General features: G+C 37.9%; 1 protein-coding gene across 3 annotated transcripts in view; it reads right to left on the bottom strand.

Moving 5' to 3' along the window:
- Positions 1-21382, bottom strand: part of RAP1GDS1 (Rap1 GTPase-GDP dissociation stimulator 1) — a 92036-nt gene that overhangs the window by 12352 nt on the left and 58302 nt on the right. For all 3 annotated transcript variants that reach the window (XM_083367830.1, XM_083367831.1, XM_083367832.1), the window contains 7 exons: positions 15423-15551; positions 13714-13839; positions 9820-9963; positions 9118-9249; positions 7880-8014; positions 4649-4774; positions 2587-2726 (listed from right to left, as the gene is read on the bottom strand). In XM_083367830.1, coding sequence (XP_083223956.1) covers positions 2587-2726; positions 4649-4774; positions 7880-8014; positions 9118-9249; positions 9820-9963; positions 13714-13839; positions 15423-15551 — 932 coding nt within the window. The remainder of the gene's footprint in view (positions 1-2586; positions 2727-4648; positions 4775-7879; positions 8015-9117; positions 9250-9819; positions 9964-13713; positions 13840-15422; positions 15552-21382) is intronic.

Consider the following 21382-nt stretch of genomic DNA (forward strand, 5'->3'; position numbering starts at 1 on the left):
TGGACTGAGAGTATTAATTGGGGTTTTAATTGGATTTTAATTGGGGTTTTATATTTATTCAACGTCTAAATGTAATTATTTTAACTGTTCTTAATTTTTGTAATTGTTGTATTGTTATTTTAAAAACCTTGTGAACCGCCCTGAGTCCTACGGGAGAAGGGCGGTACATAAGTCTAATAAAGATAAAGAAGATAAAGATTCTATTTTTGTAAGTTGATTATAATAAACTGCTGTAATAAACAAAGGGAGTGTTACTTAGCTTTTGCCACTAAATACTGGAAAAGATGCCCATGCCCGCAGGTGATCCTTTTATCAGTTTGGTGTCTTCTATTCTACCCTGACCATTAGTAGAGAGTTGCTAGATCTTATGGAATCAGCTTGCCTATTGTCAGATTAATTATCACGGGCCATCTCACTATTCCGGGAAGTGAAAAATTCAATGCACGTGTAGCCACACAATAAGCAACTGTGTGCCTGTATACAGGTGGTCCTCAACTCTTGACCACAATTGAGCCCAAAATTTCTGTTACTAAGTGAAATATTTGTTAAGTGAGTTTTGTCCCATTTCACGACTTTTCTTGTCATAGTTGTTAAGTGAATCACTGCAGTTGGTAAAGTAGGGTTAAGTGAAAACTGGATTCCCCAATTGATTTTGCTTGTCAGAAGGTTGCAAAAGATAATCACATGACCCCTGGACACTTCAGCCATCATAAACATGAGTTAGTTGTCAAATGTCTGAATTTTGATCAGGGGGATGCCTCAATGGTCATAAGTGTGAAAAGCAGTCCTAAGTCACTTTTTCCAGTGCTGTTATAACTTTGAACAGTCACTAAACAAACTGTTGTAAGTTGAGGACTACCTGTACAGGGAAAGGACACTAATTTATTTGTGATTTGCTGTCAAGCTTACAATGCTTGCTTGCCTTGCTTAAGAAAACTTCTTGAGTTCTTCATAACAATATCCTTAAAATTTAATGTTTTAATTATTAAGTAATGAGATCAACAACCAATAATGAAGAGAGCAACATAATTGACTATTTATGTTGTGGACCAGGTAGATTCTGCCTGAATTATTGCCATAGATTTTTGTTGTTGTTGTGTTCAGTTCCTAAGTTGTGCCCAACACTTTGAATCCCATGGACTATAGCACGCCAGCCTCCCTGCCCTCCACTATTTCCCTGAGTCTGCCCCTGCGTTTCACTCAAGACCATGAGACCTCTTTGCTCAAAAAAAGAGTATAATCATAATCATAATAGTAAAGTTGGAAGGGACCTTGGAGGTCATCTAGTCCAACCCCTTGATCAGGCAGGAAACCCTATACCATTTCAGACAAATGGCTGTCCTGTCTCTTCTTAAAAAACTTCCAGTGTTGGAGCATTCACAGCTTCTGGAGGCAGGTTGTTCCACTGGTTAATTGTTCTAACTGTCAGGAAGTTTTTGCTTCTCTCCTTGATTAGTTTCCATCCATTGCTTCTTGTCCTGCTTTTGGGCCCTTTGGAGAATAGCTTGACTCCCTCTTCTTTGTGGCAGCCCCTGAGATATTGGAACACTGCTATCATGTCAACCCTAGTCCTTCTCTTCATTAAACAAGACATACCTAATTCCAGCAGCTGTTCCTTATATGTTTAGCCAACAGACCTCTAATCACCTTTGTTGCTCTTCTCTGTACTCTTTCCAGAGTCTCAACATCTTTTTTACATTGTGGTGACCAAAATTAGATGCAGTATTCCAAGTGTGGCCTTACCAAGACATTGTAAAGTGGTATTAATACTTCTTGTGATCTTGATTCTATCCCTCTGTCAAAGCAGCCTAGCACTGTGTTGGCTTTTTTGGCAGCTGCAGCACACTGCTGGTTCATATTTAAGTGATTGTCCACTAGGACTCCGAGATCCCTCTCACAGTTACTACTATTGAGCAAGGTACCCCATATACTATACCTGTACATTTCGTTTTTCTTACTTTTTTCACCACTGAATTTCACTTGGTTAGATAGCACCCAGTGTTCAAGTCTGCCCAGATCCTCCTGTATCTTAAGCCTGTCTTCTGGAGTGTTGGCTATTCCTGCCAGCTTGGTGTTGTCTGCAAATTTGATGAGTTCCCCATCTATCCCCTCATCCAAATTGTTGATGAAGATGTTGAAGAGCACTGGGCCCAGAACAGAGCCCTGGGGCACCCCACTACACACTTCCTTCCATGTAGATGCAGTTCCATTGAGGACCACACACTGAGTACGGCTGATCAGCCAGCTACGAATCCATCTGGTGGTGATGCTGTCTAATCCACATTTTTCTATCTTATCAAGTAGTAGTTTGTGATCTACTTTATCAAATGCCTTACTGAAGTCCAAGTAAATTATATCCACAGCATTCCTCTGATCCACTAATTTTGTCACTTGGTGAAAGAATACAATAAGATTTGTCTGGCATGAACTGTTTTTGACAAACTCATGTTGGCTTTTAGTAATTATGCATCCCTCATCTGGACCAACATAAGAATATAGTCATGAAACCAAGGAGCTCACTGGACAGGCATCACGCTGTTACGTAAGGAAACCTCAAGCAATTCAGTTTTTGCACAAGTCACTTACTTTGGACTTGCTGTGTCGTATAAGAGCAGACAGTAGTCTGTTGGATTCTCCCATCACACCTGCATGATCCTTGGCTTCACACCATTCTACTAGTCTTTCAACCAGCTTGACATTCTTTCCCAACTGCTCGGCAGCTTCTGCTGCATGGATTACAAAGTCAAAATTAATTTTAAAAAGAAAATAAACAAGAAGAGCTCCTTCCTCCCTTGAGATGCTACTTATGGGGCTTCTTTTCGTAAATATAAGAAAGCACTTGGAAGTAGTAGTATTCACCTTTTTTCTCAAATGGCACTTTGTACTTACCTCGGTGAGAATCGGTGCCTGAAGAGTCGGTGTCTTTATCTACAGAAATATGGCTGCTTTACTGATTTACAGGAACTTGGGATGCATTTGTAAAGGGCTGTGAGAATAATCTTGAGGAACTGTAGGAAGGGAGGGGGAGGCAATTGCAGACTTGCAAGATTGATGTCAGACCTTCAGGTGGACAAGATTAGGAGACCAAAATTATAAATACTAACAGTACTTTTATTATAGTTTTACAGTAACATAATCTTGCAAGTGGAAGAGCCTCCCCCTCCTTGCCTTTATCTACAAGATAACTATGGAAGGTGAATTCTGAGACATTTTCTCAAATTACATTTCTGCTTTGGATTCAAATTTCTTTTATCTGACCACTGTCCTGATTGTGTCACTTCTTTCTGTTCTTTAAGGTTATTCCCATAGCTGATTACAGAATTGCATACTATGGACAAATGTCCTTTAATGGCTTTACTGTGAGCCAGTGGTCTAGTGGTTAAGGCATCAAGCTAGAAATTGGGAGACTGTGAGTGCTAGTCCAACATTAGGTGCAAGGCTGGCTGGATGTAATGAAATGTGCGGATGACTTTAGACCAGGTGTGTCAATCTTCCGGCCTGTGGGCCGGCCGCATCATCCAGAAGCCACACCCACCCCACTGCCAGCAATAGCAAAATAGTCCCAATATGTCATGTGACGTCACGAGTTTGACATGGCTGCTTTAGACGATGAGGGAGAGAAGGAGGAGCTCACTGTCTCTCAACGATCAGAGAAAGACATTTGAAAGGACCCACCCTAGTTGATCAGACAGTTAAAAGTGGTAAAAAAAAACCTGTACCTTCAGACATGCAAGGTTGAGCCCTCCCAGGTAAAAAACAGAGGAAACTTGAATTTGCAGTAAGGCTACATTAATAGAATTTTGCAAGCCTGAAAGATACAAACTTCCCACCATTGAAATCTTGCTAGAAAAACTGCAAAGACTTGTCTGGCAGTCACCAGACTCAAAGGCCCACACATACAAAAAGGCTTCACTAGATTGTTAGGTAATGCTTGGAGGTAAAAGGAGCTCAGTGTTTAAGCTGAGGATGGTGAATCTGGTCTGAGTTTATACGTAGAAACGTGGCCTAATTTTAAAGTCCACTGACCTAACCACTTTTTGGTGAGGGGGTTAAATTGTACAGTGCAAACTGAGAAGAACACAGATGGCAATCTTTTCAAGCAAAATATATCTTTTCAAACAAAATATAAACACTGACATCTTACAAGTCTTGCTTATGGGTTTTGGACCATTTTGGATCATTGGAAGACCTGATAGACTGTTCTACAGAAACTGTATCCATGTGATCGTTAAGAGTTGACACTAACTTGTTAACACATAACCAAAGAAATCATCAAAAGGACAGAAATATTAAAGAACTCTGAATGTATTACTTGTGGGAGTTCAAATCACTTTGTTGTAATTAAAGAAATTGTTCCCAGTTTTGCTGAGGTATTTAAAACAAAAAGATGGTTTTGTAGAAGTATATCATAACGCATATATAATGCATATATGACATTCCATGTCATACAATTGTTAAATCTACAGATGAGTCAAGCTTTTAAATGTTGTGCTATACACAACACGGGGCCTTGAAGCAGTTCATTAACTGTCCTCCCTTTGCATATGCATTCAGTTTATTTGAGTTTTCTTTAAATCCTTTTCTTCTCCTGGAGAGAAAAGAAGTAGCAACTGATCAAAAGTTCAACAAAGAAAACAGCTTATTTTACCTTGTGCATCTATTAGCATTCTTAATGTGCCCAGCAGCTTGAACTGAACAGGCGGCATTTCGGATCTGAGAAATTTCAATACTGCTTCTGCCACACCAGCTGACAGCATTTTTGCCTTATTTACAACTGTGGAATAAAAAACAGATATTATCCCAGAAGAATGCAGAGACAATGCATTTAAACTACAGCGGGAAGGTTATTTTGCAGGGAGTTCTCTCTTTCCTAAAACAATTGAGGATGAGAGTTGGTGAAGATGTTCAAATTGAGATCCAGACCGATTGCCACTTCTTTGATTGAGCAGTGGAAGAGCACATCAGCCACAGGAACCCACATGCATATCCAGAGAGCCTTTATATATAACCTGTATTAAATTAAAAGCTGACCTGCATTCAACTTAATTGTAAAAACGATGAAAAAATTAAGAAAAATAATTGTTAGTGTACATTTCAAAGCCATCCAAATAAATCACATTTTTTCACGAATGTTAATTACGGTAATACAGTTTTGCGTTGACTGGTGTTCTTGAACTAGGGTCGTGTGTTGGAAAATATGCTTCTTTATATGGATGACAGTCCTAGCAAGTGTAGAATAAAGGAATCACTTTTGACTGCGAATTGGGAGAGAAAGAGAACTGAAGCCAAATCTACTAACTTCCCAGCTAACTAGTTAGAACAGTTGTTTCACTGCAGCTAAAGAGCACAGCTCTGGTACAGGACCCTAACATCTGATTTAACTACATTTCTGACTACTTGCTGTCTGGCAATTCTTGCTATATTAACATCAATAGTAAATGTAAACGTATGTTCACAGTTGCTGAGCTCTCCTGCATACAGTAGCAGCAGTGGCTTGTGTTAACATAGCTTGACCGCATATTATCCTAATATGTAAGATTCGGCTCTTCTGTGTTTCTTTAAGAATGACTTAACGTGTGCTCTGCCTTAATGGGACCCAATGGGGGAATATCACAGTGGAGGTAGCTAGTAGATTGATAGCAAACCCTACCTTCCCCCTTCGCTCCTCCCTGCTTCCCCACCCACTCATCTTCTATTCTGACATTGATGTATCATTGTTTTTTCATTTTTTATTCTAGTGTTTCATGACTTTACTACTGTTATGCTTACACTTCTTTTTCATTTCTCCTTTTTCATTGTAAGCTGCCTAAAGTAGACCCACGGTGAGAGAGGCAGCAAATAAATAGAATAATACATAGCAAATGGCTGTATACTTGTCTCTTGGAATAGTTAAATGTGTGCAAGAATTCCACTTTGTGGTCAAGAATCCAGCCTTTGGAGCTTTCTACCTGTCATACTTACATTATGAACTTTTGTAATTTTGCAATTACCCCACAGATGATACTGTGAAGACTCTGGGCTTCTTCCCCTTGTCTCACAGTGCCTCTCTTCCTCTGCTCATGGTAACCACACCTGTTCTGTTTCTGCACAAGATTCCACCCCCACGTGCAAAGCAGGAGACAGACACTGCTTCATAGCGCATTGTAATTAAAAGTGAGAAGCGAACTGGCATTTAAAATACAGACTAACAAGATGCTGCTCGTTCTGGTGGAGTGTTTCTAGAATCGAAGCTTATGTTTGATTTTTAAAAGAGATTCAGAAGGAATTTTAATACTGCATTTACATTTCTTCTCAGTTATGTTGCTGTTTTGAAAAACTGTGTTAAGTGCAATGAAGATTGAAAACAAAATGTGAACAAAATATTTGCTTATGTGCCTGCCATTCTAACAGACCTTAAGGTTCCCTAGAAAGTATAAAAATAATCCTAGAAATTATATAATTCCTCAGAGCTAAATAAGAAGAATATGAGAAGAAATAAAAACATTAGGGTATGCATTTGGCATAAGAGAGAAAAAACCCTGAAAGAATCCTTCTTCCTTATTAGATCTGGTTAATATTCAAATGAACATACTAAATTCTGTGCCAAGCTTTTACATCATACTAAACCACAGTTTGGTTAACTGTCATTTATTGAATAAGCTGCAATTGGCTGAGTTCACGCAATGCACCAAACTAAGGAAACAATGCCATAGTATTTATATCATACTGTATCAGTTTATATCATATATCAATAATAACAGCCAATATTTAATAATTATCTGGCATTTCCCCACTGTATTTAAAATAGGTTGATGCCATTGGAAGTTCGTCCCTGGAGGCTGAATGAGTTTGGATAGGAGAATCTTAGCAAGATGAGTTACTATTTCTCCATCAGGATCTCTCTCTGTGTTCCACTGATGTCTCCCGATGAGGAATTACTGCTCCACAAATGGGAGTACATTATACCTCTGCTGTGGGCCAGCACAGGTTACCAACAGATTTCCAGATGCAGTTTAAAATGCTGGGGTTGACATAAAGTCCTCCAAAGCTTGGTGCCAGATTATCCATAGGAGTGCATTTTCCTGTTACAATCAACCTGGTCAATTCAGTCTTGACAGAAGAAGCTGATGATGATTCTCCATTTAGGGAGGTGAGGATGGTCAAGGGTCAGGGGTGCTGCTGTCCTTTAAAGTGGTCTCCAAAGGAAGATCTATGGTACATTTTAGGCTTCTTCTAGAAAACGACAAAATGAGGACCAGCATAAGTGGAAATTATGATAGTTCTCATTTTGTTGTTTTCCAGAAGAAGTCTAAAATGTACTGTAGATCTTCCAGAAGGCATTTGGGCAGTGACATCCTCTTGCTATAGATTTCTGTATTAGCTCTTGTTGGGGCTTGTGTTTATATATTCCTATATTTTATGTTTTAATCTCTTAACTGTACATCTTTGTGAACTGTTAAGGTTGCTTCAGGATTATAGTGGGGTTGAAACATCATCAACACTGAGGTCAGACAATATTTTTATTCTTGTTTTACAAATGCCAACACCAAAGATTTAAACAGCTAAGCTCAACCTTTTCCAATCTGGCATCTTTCAATTATGTTGGCACTTCTGGTTTGGCCTCCTGGGAGTTGTTGCAATACACATGGTGGCCACCAGGTTCCTAAAGGTGGTAGCTTGTAAGTAACTATTCTCCCACTGTAGCTCTTTGATTTCATTATTATATAATTTATTAGAAAAATGAAGATAAGATTTCAGCCATGAAGAATAATAAGGTCCCAAAATAAGGTGGGATTTTCTTTTCAGTAAATAGATACAGATGGTAAACATGATATTTATAGATCAAAGCATCATCCCACTAACTTTGGAATCACTAAGAATGTTGCTGTAATCTGCTTACCAGGAATTGCAAGATTTCGGAGAGCACTCAGTGCCGCATGCTGCACGGTCACATTTCCATCTTCCACATGCCTGTCCAATAAGTCCATCAATTTCTGGACAATGCCATTATCCACCATATGGATACAGTTTCCATCTGCAGAGGAAGGTAGACCATCATCAATTCATGTTTCTTTAAGTAGCATGGCTATTTCTGTACCATGGATTTATCCGATGGCAGAATAGCATTTAATTTAAAAGTATAGTTTGGATGTTATTAATTTAGAAAAGGTTTGCAATCTTTTGTCAAGTCTACCATTGAACCCAAATATATTTACACCCAAAGATTTTACATTTAGAAAAACTTCACTCAATGAGCTTTTTCAGTTGGGGAAACATTAGAAGGGTGGAAAAAGGTGTAACAGGAAGGACTAGCTGTCCACCACCTCCAACAAAATAAGCTCAATATCTCCAAGAAAAAATGGAAACAAATCCTTAATTTCTTCTACTAATGAGGTAGAAAAATTGAAGACTCTTTGAAAAGGGAGGTAAACCATTGAAAAACTAAGCAATTTTGGAATAGTATTCTATGTATTTATCTATGTACCTCTTTAAATCTGCCTTCACACTTATTTCTCTAATGAATTTTATGTTCAGATGTTACTTCTTTAAATATACAGCCAATCCCACCCAGCCTTTGCATAGCTTGCTTTTTGGAAGTATCTCTTCTTTAGTGAAAATATATCCCTTTCTCTCCTTTAACCAAAGATGTACAGAAAGTTCTAAGTTACGTTCTTCTCTAAAAGGTATCACCGTTTTGATAGTTGGGGGACAGCTGGTAGAAAAGAACAGTTATTACGGTAAATCCATCTGAGTAATCATCCTAATATTATGAAGTCATTTTACATTTATTGACTGCATTTGAACTGCATCCTAGCATGCCGTTCAAAGGTTAAACGCAGCACTGAGTGGAAATAGATTGTTCCCCATCTAAAACATTAAAGTACTTTTAATAAAACATGTCCTGAAAGCAAAATTTCAACTGGCATTCTGCCTGCCCCTTTACTTAACGGTACCATTTCACCTTTCATTTTATATTTAGAAGACTTCACATTTCATCATGGGCTGTGTAAGTTCTAAGGTAGGAAAACAAATCTTTACATAAGACAGGCTGGTATATGACTCTTTTAAATGCAGCTAGATACACAAATACACAGAGCAACACATTTGTGCTTTAGTTTTAAGTACTAATATTCTCACCATTTCTGGCAAAATTTGCAACTGCCAATGCTCCCGCCAGTTGAAGTTGATGGCTATTAGAAGGGATCCATAAAAGCACTCTCTGGAACACACTGCCTTTTCCTCCTTCAAATAATTTTTGCATTGATTCATCTAGAAGCAAAAGCATATGTAGCCAGAAAGAGGGGAAAAAACCCACATTGCCCATGGTTCATCTCTTAAGTTCTCATCTATAAACCAGACATTGCTTTTGGGATCTTGCAGCTACTTTACTGCGCAGTGATCCCAGAGTCAAGACAAGCTACATCCACTTCTTTTTCCAAGCTAGCAACATAAAAGTTGCCACACTCTTAACAAACCTAGAAATATTTTCTTGTGTTTCTGATAAACATCTGCATGTTTTAATCTTTTAAATGCACTGTATTTTTATTTTTTGTTGTGTCTGGTAGAAGTTCAGTATTGTTTTTAAGTAGAAAACTGTATTAATTATAATTTTCACTAACACAAATAAAACCAGCAGAGTAAGCCCTCATATCAAGAAAAAGGTTTTAAAAAGTATCTGTTTATGAAAAAAAGTGAGCCCATTTTTTTTTGGACATGGAAGAAATGTTAGGGTTTTCATATTTTTTGGCTTCTCTGCACTCACATGTCCCCTCCCCCCAAATGTAATGTAATAACTGGCCTATAACTGATATGGGATGGAGTGACCCACATCAAACTTACCTCCCAAAAGTAGAAGAACCATGAGATCAGAAGCAGTTTTAAGCTCAGTAACGTCATCTTCTTTGTCACTGTCTACTGTCTTTTGGACTATTTCAAGTAAACACTCTACAAGGCCTGCTTCAACCAGCTGCAGTTTAATGATATCTAAATGATGAATGAGAAAATCCCAACATCCTCATGAAACAACATGTTTTACTACAATATTGGTGCAGACACTATCTATTCATTCAATTTATTTGGATACTGTTAAAAGTTCTTTAACGACTAAATGAGTGCAGCTGTATAGTTGGAATGAAAAATGAATGAATACATAAAATGTTTTCTTTTCACCACCCCTATGGGTAGTATGTGCGTCTTCTTAAATCTAAGGTCCTCTACCAGAGGCCTGGGAGTTTGAGGGTTCTACACAATATCTTAATTGTTCCTAGCACTACACTTCTGGACAGGGATCTCTGATGTCGTTCCTGGGATCTGTTGATCCCAGCTTAGGAATTACATCCCTCAGTGTTCCTACCACCACTGGGACCATTTTGACATTTACTTTCCCCATCTTCTCCAGTTCCTCCTTCAGGGCCTGGTATTCTCCAGCTTCTCACAGTTCTTCTTCCTGATATTGCTGTCATTTGGCATGTTACATCTACTCCTGTGTTCTGGTCCTCATCTACTACCACAATGTCTGATTGATTAGCTGGTACCTGCCTATCTTCTGTATCTGGAAGTCCCACAGGATCTTAGTCCTTTTATTCTCTATGGCCTTCTATGATCTCTCATTTGGATTTTGGAGAGTCTAGCCCATATACTGTAAATAGATGTTTTTGTAAACAATGCCGGCTACTTGGCTGTGCCACTCAAGATAGTATTCCTGCTTGCATCTGACACCCTCCTACTATGTGATAAACTATCCCTGGGTTCTCTGCACCTTGAGTCCTGCCTAGTGTGGTACTCAAGCTTTTATGGATTTGGCATTTAGTGCCTGTTCTTGTGCTGCTATGATCAATGCCTCAGTTCTGCCTTTTAGTCTAGCCCAGGGGTCGGCAACCTCGGCTCTTTTATGACTCATGGACTTCAACTCCCAGAATTCCTGAGCCAGCTTCTTCCACCTTGGCTCTTTTATGCTGGCTCAGGAATTCTGGGAGTTGAAGTCCATGAGTCATAAAAGAGCCAAGGTTGCCTGCCCCTGGTCTAGCCCTTTCCAGCCACTTGGGAGTATTTCCCAATGTCTGCCAGTTCAGGTATCTGTCATTGGTCCATTCCATGCAGGCTGTTGTCTTGCCAAGGCACTTCCTCTGCCTCATTTACCTCCCAAATCTGCTGCTGCCTCAGGTATTCTCTCAGCAGCAATCTTTGGATGTCGTCCTATTGATGTATTCCTTTATGCTCTGGGTTTTGTCCAGGACAGTGGCTTTGCCATTTTATATTGTATCTGTCTCTACCTCTAGGTAGATGATAGATAGATAGATAGATAGATAGATAGATAGATAGATAGATAGATAGATAGATAAATGATAGGTAGGTAGGTAGACAGATGATAGATGATAGAAAGGTAGATAAAATTACTTCAGTTAAGGCAATACCTAAATTCCATTACCAACAAACAGGCACTTCGGCGACAATCGGTTGCATAAGATTCTCACAAATAGTTATAGAATTTATTTTTCTGTTAAATGCTTTGCAGGAGACTTTTCAAAATAATAAGATTACCTCCAAGGTACTTTTTAATAATGCAAAAGCATCTTGGGTGAATTATGGTAATACAAACAGAAACAGATGTTCTGAGCATCTTCCTATTTCTATAGATACAAGTCCTGAATATCAAGTACCTGAGAAATCAATAAGGAGCAAATAATTCCCCCCTGTTTTATTTGGCTCACTGAGCTACATCAGTCATACTGTTCAAGAAAGAACCACCTCAAAATAAACCCACCAACTTCTGCTCTGTAAAACAGGAGGTCTTGGAAAGACGGAGGCCAAGCTTTTCTATTTTTCTGGGATCGGGAGAGAAATTTTTTTTAAAAAAAAAAAAAAGCCCTAAATTTTTAAAATATAAATCCGATTTTAGCCTTTTTTATTTTCCACTGTATTACTGGCAATTGTGGTAGGAGAGGAATCTGGGATGCACAAATGAGTAGCAGGTACCCAGATAGAGTACCTGGAGCCTGTCCACATTCATCATACGGTGAAGGGATCAAGTTTTATTGAGTTCCTATTCTGATTTTAAGGGAAGTTAGTTGTTTTCATTTTTTGTGAGCTATTCAAGGTTTACAATAAGCTATACCCCTTGCAGGGATGCGGTGGCTCAGTGGGTTAGGACGCTGAGCTTGTCGATCGGAAGGTCGGCAGTTTGGCGGGTCGAATCCCGAGTGCCGCATAACAGAGTGAACGCCTGTTACTCGTCCCAGCTTCTGCCAACCTAGCAGTTCGAAAGCACGTAAAAATGCAAGTAGAAAAATAGGGACCACTACGGTGGGAAGGTAACAGCGTTCCGTGCGCCTTTGGTGTCTAGTCATGCCGGCCACATGACCACGGAGACGTCCTCGGACAAGCGCTGGCTCTTCGGCTTTGAAACGGAGATGAGCACCGGCCCCTAGAGTCGGAAACGACTAGCACGCATGTGCGGGGGAACCTTTACCTTACCTTTATACCCCTTACAGCTGTTGCTTATTATGGCTATAAAAGTCTTTAAAAATCAGTCAACAAATCAATCAATCAGGATTCATATCAGTAAATTGCGGTCTCTTCCATAGAACCAAAGAGCCAGAACAAATCTGATAGCACTCTGGGAAACTCCTTGTATAATACAGAAAATGCTGTTTTAGGTGGCTTTTTACCCCCATCTTGAAGATCCACAGACAGGGAAAGTGCATTATCACTTTCAGTAATAGATGGCTCTTTTCGAACAGTTTTATACAAAACTGTTCAACTGTGTGGTCAACATTCTGATTCTTAAGATCCAAGTTATCATGTATGGTACACAATGTGTTAAATTACAACATCATCGTGTAGATTTTTTCTTCAATAAAAATACAAGTAGAGTAGTCCTCAACTTATGATCACAGCTGAGCCCAACGTTTCTGTTGTTATATGAGCCATTTGTTAAGCAAATTTTGCCCCATTTTGCCACCTTTCTTGCTTCAGTTGTTAAGTAAATCATTGCAGTTGATAAGTTAGTAACCTGGTTGTTAAGTGAATCTGGCTTCCCCATTGGCTTTACTTGTCAGAAAGATGCAAAAGGAGATCACGTGATCTTGGGACACAGCAACAGTCATAGATATAAACCAGTTGCCAAGCATCTGAATTATGATCACGTGACTATGGGGATGCTGCAAAGGTCTTAAGTGTGAAAAATGGTCATAAGTCACTTTTTCCATTGCCGTTGTAACTTTGAATGGTCACCACGCGAACTGTTGTAAGTCGAGGACTATCTGTACATAAAACTAATGAGAGTAAGCTTTTATAAGTGCTCAGTTGCACTTTTTACTTTTCAATCTTTTCTGCAAATAAATGTATTGATCAACAAAATAAATAAAAAGAATTAATGAATAAATAAGATTTCAGTCCTACACAACTTGGTAAGATTAGGTTTTATCATAACAACAGATTTCATCCAACTTCTTAAATTTAAGATAAAGCAAGCCTTACAAATTTAAGTTTAAAAGCGTTCTTTCAGTCTCATATACGTAACTATACCAAAAATCATTTCCACTGCATGCCAAACTCATCCCTTTTTCCTTAAATCACTGAATTAAAGTATATATTTGTGTTTATGCACATTCATACGTAGCTAAATAAATAAAGGGTGTTCAAGCTTCCATAATGAGATGCCTCACCAGCCAGCTTCACAAATATCAATAAAGGAAATATCAATAAATCACTCAGAAATACTCAAAATCTCACCATTTTCAGCCAAGGGAGCCAAAACTTCAAATATCATCTCCTTCTTATCATGTTCTATTTGCTTTTTAAAGAGCTTCACAAGTTCTTCTGCAATATTTGTGTAGGCAAACTGTTCTTTACTCGATTCTGTGCAATTAAAAAGCAAGAAGCTAACCACATAAAGGAACAAAAATCAAATGGCAGAATTATTTTCTTTTCAGTTTCTTAAAACAGGTCACACAATGCAGTGATTAATGGATTTAACTGACTATACTGTCAGGAATAATACACTCCTCTTCTTAAAACTGTCACTAAATGAAAAGAAAAATGACTAGGAAATTTAAGACCTGCTGACCTGAATTATTAACAACTGTTTGAAACTGCACTCAGTAAAAGGTGATTAAACCCACAGACATAGCAAATTAGCCTTTGGCTGCCTTCAGACAAATAAGGAAAACTACCCAATGGGTGTATTAGATCACCAAATGCTAAAATTAAAGGTCAGGTCTGCTGCCTTAGTATTTTCATGGCTATAAACTGGTGAAATTGGTTCCATTTCAAAACAGCAAGATCTGCTGTAGGTATTCTGCTCAAACTGCTTTGTCTGCTAACCTAAGGCACAGAGGTAATATTTGGGCTTACTGACCTCTCACACCTTTTCGGGAGGTAAGGCAACCCTAGGTTAAGTTGGCAAATATTTCCACCACCATAGATGGTGTTAATATTTAGTGGACTAGATTTTTTTAAAGCCTAGACAGAAGATGACTGAAGCAAAGGAAAAGATTTGAGCAACAGATTTGAATTTATTCGTCAGACTCACATTACAATTTACATGGGGAACTCCCTCATTTTTATCCCTACAACACCTCTCCTGTCAAGAAAGGCTGGGTTGGGAGCAAGGAACTCATTCCTATGCTTAAGGGTAGACTTTGATCCGGATCAGGGGTAGGCAACCTTGGCTTTTTTATGACTCATGGACTATGCTGGCTCAGGAATTCTGGGAGTTGAAGTCCATGAGCCATAAAAGAGCCAAGGTTGCCTACCCCTAATCTGGATCTTTTCAATCCCAAACTAGTATCTTAAATACTGCATCACACTGGCTACCATTTTGCTGTGAATGAGGAATTCAAGAATGTTGCAACCACAGGAGAGATAATTACAAAGTAAGGGAGACATCAGTGCCCTGCAATTTAATAAATGCAGGGATATCAGAATTTAATTTCACCAAAATATTCTTCTTTGAAAGAAATTTCATAAACAATTTCTCTTTCATCACACAGAATGTGAGTCAATGCAACAAGTAACAGTGAGGAATTTGATCCCCTTGCCCACTGCAATACTCTGAAATGTCTTTTCACTTGCAATTTCCTCAAGTTTTTCTATCAAACATTGTTCCATTGACTGAAGAAGGTTGATGACTGTCTCATTCTACATTTGCATGCAATGCACTTTTAAGTGTCTTATATCACTGTACAAACATGTAAATTCCCAATCGGACAAATCTGCACTGCAGCTTTTTCTTTAGGACATTGTTCTTTTATCCAGTGTACAATAGTTTTTACTGAACAGTGAATAGAATAGGAATGTCAGTAGCAAGGAAGCAGTAAAAAAAATTAAATGAGTTTGCTAGAGAAAAACACAAATGACAACAGTAGCACTATTTTTTCCATCCATCCATCCCCATTAAAAATACTTAAAATGTTGCAATTGATATTGCATCCAAAACTTACCAAGTTCTGCTAGATTTCCAAAGGCAACAAGGCACATTTCAGTCAAAGCCGAATTTTGGCAATGGATGCCCAACAACTTCACTAATGTAGGAATAACTCCCATGTTGATGAGCTGAGACTGCAGAGTATCTAAAGATAAGACAAACAAAAAAGACAAACACATTTAAGAGTTTCACTTTGCAATATAACCTCCAATAACTGGCTCCTTAATTATTATCCAGTACCAGCAACATGTCATTGAGGCAACTGCAATTGTACAATACAATTATTTATCTTCCTTGTTCTTCAGATGTCTGCTTAGCATTCAGAGCTATCATGGAAAGAAAGAGTTCTATGCATGAGAGAAACTACCTCACAGCATTTTTAGCTAATGACGTTAGTTTTATATAATTTTAATTACATAGTGAAAAAATGTTCCCAAAGCCTAGAAAAAGTAGTTTATGGAGGTTGTCCTTGGTTTTTTTTATTACAAAAGTGCAAGTATTGTGGTCATTTGCGAAATACTATACATTTTAGAGCCCTAGGCATCAGATCTATTAACAAGAAGGTAAGTAGAATTTTTTGCTGTCAACAATCCACCAGTTTTTGCACATTCAAGTTTTTAAGTATTGTATACTAACACTAGGGACGCGGTGGCTCAGTGGGTTGGGACACTGAGCTTGTCGATCAGAAGGTCGGCAGTTTGGCGGGTCGAATCCCGAGTGCAGCGTGACAGAGTGAGCGCCTGTTACTCGTCCCAGCTTCTGCCAACCTAGCAGTTCGAAAAGCACGTAAAAATGCAAGTAGAAAAATAGGGACCACTATGGTGGGAAGGTAACAGCGTTCCGTGCGCCTTTGGCATCTAGTCATGCCGGCCACATGACCACAGAGACGTCCTCGGACAAGCGCTGGCTCTTCAGCTTTGAAACGGAGATGAGCACCGGCCCCTAGAGTTGGAAACGACTAGCACGCATGTGCAGGTGAACCTTTACCTTTATAGTAACACTGGGTTGGATCTAGATTTAACTATTTTTGAGCAGGTTCAGTGAAATCAGTGGAATAACACAAACCACTTCCTACTGATGGCAATTATATAAACAACTAAATCCAACCACAATTGGATTCAATTCCTCATTTATTTTTTAAGTTGCTATGATCCTGAGCAAAACTATTATTGGTGCAGGTGAAAAATTTAATCCTTTGCAATTTAGATATGAGATGAATCTATCTCCACATGTATACCGAAATATAACAGAGATGAGAAGTGTGATATTTTATTACCTATTTTCCCACCAGCTGAATGCCTGCATACAGTATGTGGGTGACCTTGTGAAAGATCACAGTATTTGATAGAGATGAACTTTGTCGTAAACAAAACAAGCAAGGTATCAATTTCCAAGTTTGGGTAAACTATTATCTCCTAGTGACATGAGAACTGCTGTTCAGCAAATGTCTATTTAGGAGTCTCCAAATCTCTTTTAAAACTACTGAAAATATATATATCAGCATTTCACATAACTACATGTCTACCTTTAGCACAATGAAATAAGAATCACATTAACCTTTTGACAAAAAAATATGTTATCCATCATGACATACCTTTTGAAGAATTATGTATAAGGGAGTTTGTTTAGTAAAAATTAATACCCATAGGAAGCAGTCTTTTCTCAAACAAATTTTTCTTAAAAAGAATAGCTGGGATTAGAAAACTAATCTGAAAATAATGTTAGATTTCAAACATTATTTGCAGATTACAAATTTAGTCAATGGCTATGGATAATAAGAGTGATGTACGAAGAGTAAATGTAGAATTCAACTTTCACCTACAGCAAAGGCAAATATTTTTATGGACAAACAAGTAATCACTACACAAATTGCAAGCCATTCAAGAAAAAAGTTCATCGAAGAATAGAAGATGCAAGGAAAAGTACCACTGGGGTGAGGCTACTGTTTGGCAAATTTATAATTAGAAATATATATGTTTACTTCACATTTTTGTAGATATTATCAGTTGAGATATACCATTCAATTTTTAAAAGTTAAAACAAAGATTATAGTCCAAGATGTTGGGGAACACCAATTTAGGATAATATAATTTTCTTATTATTTTCTAAATATGAACACTCTTTTGTGTTGGACAGCCTTACCTTTTCAATAAATAGAAATGTTGAAATGGGTTTTTTTTGAACCAGTTGAAATTATACGTACGGGACATTAAAAAGCACCACCATTAACTACTCGTAATCTATACATCCCTAAATTAATGAACAGTCCAAGAATCCAGAAGAGATGTAAAATACAAGGTCTATATAACACATTGGCTTCCTTCTGGCCTGAACTTTTGAAAAACTTAAAAGAGTGAGTTAAACTCAAGTGGGGACTATGCTGTTGACTCCCAGCTTAGATTGCACTTTTTTTTCCTATTCAATCGGGTCCAGTTCTTGGAGACTGTTTAGACAATCCCCAGAAGTTTCTTTGGCTCCTTGGAAATGGTTGCAGCTGGCTCCTTCTAAGGGCCGAGAGAAAGTAACTGGCCTAAGGTCACATAACTGGCTTGCACCTAAGATGGGCCTAGAAATCATGGCTTCCTAGTTTCTAGCCTGATACCTTACCCTGTACACAAAACTGGCACTCATATTGCATTTATATCAGTCTAATTCATATACTTAATAATCCCTTATTATTAATTCTGGCTGACAGAAGCTTTTGATAGGCAGATTCTTACAATTCAGAGTATAGTCAGTGGAGCTTGCTTCCGAGAAGACATATACAAATTGCATTGTAAAAATAACTTGTGTTCCTATTATAGGCTCACCTTAAATTATCTGGATTAAGAGAAGTAGTTCTTTTATTTTTAAAAAATGGCAATGATTGTTTTTGCCAACAGCAGGCAAATACAAGCATGATTTAAGTGTTTGGTTCAGCTCTAGAAAATCAACATGAAAAGCCACTCACTGGGATTATTTATGAGTAGGCCTTCTATAGACCTCACCATTACAAAGCTGACAAAGTATAATTTTAGGCAAGGAAACAATCTATTTTAAAGATAACTGTATTTCTACTGTACATGTTTAGGTAAATCAAAATCCATTCTTTAATTTGAAATGCTTCATGTAAATTTGGGATTATAAATTATGGTTCTGTGATAAAGAAAAAAATGGCAGAAAACATAATGTATAGCAAGCAGGATGAATAAGGAATTTCTTTTATAGCAGTTTTCATACTGCCAGGGAAGGCAATTTACAATTTGTAGGATTGGGGAGAGGGAGGGAGAGGGGTGATGAAATTTGTGTCACAATGTTGTGTGCAAACCTTATGTAATGCCACAATGCAAATACAAAAAAGCACAGCTTATATTGTGATATCAGCATGCATGTTTAATATTTTTAGGATCATTATGTAAGAACAGAGACCCATATTTTCAAGATTCGGGATTTTTGTGATGATCAAAGATCAAGAACTGTGTTACTAAAATGTTATATCATTGCACCTACAATGAAGGTGCAATTTCATACTATATAAAAAAGATGGGAAAACGTTAGAAATGCACAACACATCTAAAAAATGTCCTTCCATTTTTTATCCACTGACATAGCTTCATTTATTTGTAGTATTAGAAGTATTAGAAGTATTAGAAGAGCAACAAAGATGATTGGGGGACTGGAGGCTAAAACATATAGGGAACGGTTGCTGGAATTGGGTATGTGTAGTTTAATGAAGAGAAGGGTGAGGGGTGACATGATAGCAGTGTTCCAATATCTCAGGGGCTGCCACAAAGAAGAGGGAGCCAAGCTATTCTCCAAAGCACCTGAAAGCAGGACAAGAAGCAACGGATGGAAACTAGTCAAGGAGAGAAGCAACCTAGAACTAAGGAGAAACTTCCTGACAGTTAGAACAACTAACCAGTGGAACAACCTGCCTCCAGAAGTGGTGAATGCTCCAACACTGGAAGTTTTTAAGAAGAGACTGGACAGCCATTTGTCTGAAATGGTACAGGGTTTCCTGCCTTAGCAGGGGGTTGGACTAGATGACCTCCAAGGTCCCTTCCAACTTATTATTATTATTATATCATGTGGCCCTTAATTGGAAGAAAAATGTTTCATTCACCATCTAAGTATTAAGCTCAGATCCATATTTTTTTAATAAAACAGAAGCTGTTTGATACTGCTTTTTTCCAGGATTTTTTAAAACTTCCAGGTCTAATCAACAGTACAGAGGTTTTTCTACTACTTTTCTATTCAAATACAACTAGGTCCAAGACCACTTATTTTTTTTTAAGATTAGCTGGGTATTGCAGCATAACTGCTTAAAATAGGATCTATGTATTATAAAGTTCCAGGAGTATTATTTCATTAGGTGAATTAAGTCTTCACTGTAATTAAAGTAATGCTGTAATATAAAATATTATGACCAATCAAACAAATACAGCATTACTTTAACATCAAGTTTCATTAAAAAGTCAAACCTAGGCCACTTCTTAATTTCAATGGTTCCATATTCTTCATGTCTCACACAAAAGAAAATGTGAAATTCAATTTAAGACGCTGTTGTAAATACAAGTATTTTCATTGAAAAGTTTTAAAAATACAGTTTTCCTTTAAAAAACCCCCCTTCCCCCTCCCTCCTCCCGTCCCTACCTCCCCCCTTCCCCCCCTCCCTCCTCCCCCCCACCTCCCCCCAACCCCCCTCCCCCCCCGGACTTCCCAGAGCTAAATACAAGGTATTTATATATAAAAAAGCAATCATAAACAACCATATACTAACAACTATAAATTCTAAAATCCATCACTCTCTAACTTATATAGGATCAAACAAAACTTAGCATTATTAAATATATATAGAAGACAAAATAAAAAAAGAAAAAAGAAAACGAAAGAAGACTTATTCAAATGCTAGATAAAACTTCTTGACCCTATACTTATTCTGGATAAACTCAATCCATTTTCTCCATTCCATAATATAATGTTCTTGCGAGTAATCTTTCAAATAGGCCGAAATCTTCGCCATCTCTGCCAAGTCGGAAACCTTTAAAATCCACTCTTGTATAGTCGGCAGTTCCTCTTTCTTCCAATATTGACCTATCAAAAGTCTTGCTGCCGTAACTAAATTCAACATCAACTTAGAGTCCACAACTGTAGCGTCAACAATTATTCCCAACAAAAAAAATTGCGGACAAAACTTTATCCTCTGTTTAAAAATCTTCTGCATGTTCCACCAGACTTTTATCCAAAAAGCCTTGACCTTTTTACATGTCCACCATATGTGAAAATATGTTGCCTCTTCATCACCACACCTCCAACATTTAGGCTGATAATTCGGATACATACTTGCAAGCTTTTTAGGATCTAGATGCCATCTATAAAACATTTTGTAAAAGTTCTCTCTTAGACTTTGAGCTTGAGTGAATTTTACATTCCTCACCCAGATCTTTTCCCACGTGTCCATTGTAATAACTTCCTGAATGTTTTGGGCCCATTTTATCATACAATCCTTAACAAGCTCTGTTTCTGAATCGATCTCTATCAATGCAAGATATATCCGTTTAATATGTGCTGGTCCTTGATTTCTAATTTGCTTTATCAAATTTTCATCAGTCGTTGCAAATCCATTTTTTTGGTCTTCTTTCCACCTGGCCTGTAACTGAATATATTGAAACCAAGTCTGAACAACCTTCTCTTCTCGCAAGAAACTATATGATTTCAAGCACCAAATATTCCTTTCCAAACTTAAAATTTCCTTGTAAGTAGTCTCATCATGTTTGAAACCAGCATGTATATTTTCTATTGCGTGTTTTGGGATTGCCCACAATGGTATCTTGCTGCTTAACTTATGTCTATACTTCTTCCAAACTCTCAGCAATGCCTGTCTTAAAATATGCATCCTAAACACAGTATCTACCTTCTTATCATACAACAAATATGCATGCCAGCCAAACAACAGATCATGGCCCTCAAGATTTAATAACCTCGATTGTGTCAAAT

Source organism: Vipera ursinii (assembly GCF_947247035.1).
Source record: "Vipera ursinii genome assembly, chromosome: 7".
Lineage (NCBI taxonomy): Eukaryota > Metazoa > Chordata > Lepidosauria > Squamata > Viperidae > Vipera > Vipera ursinii.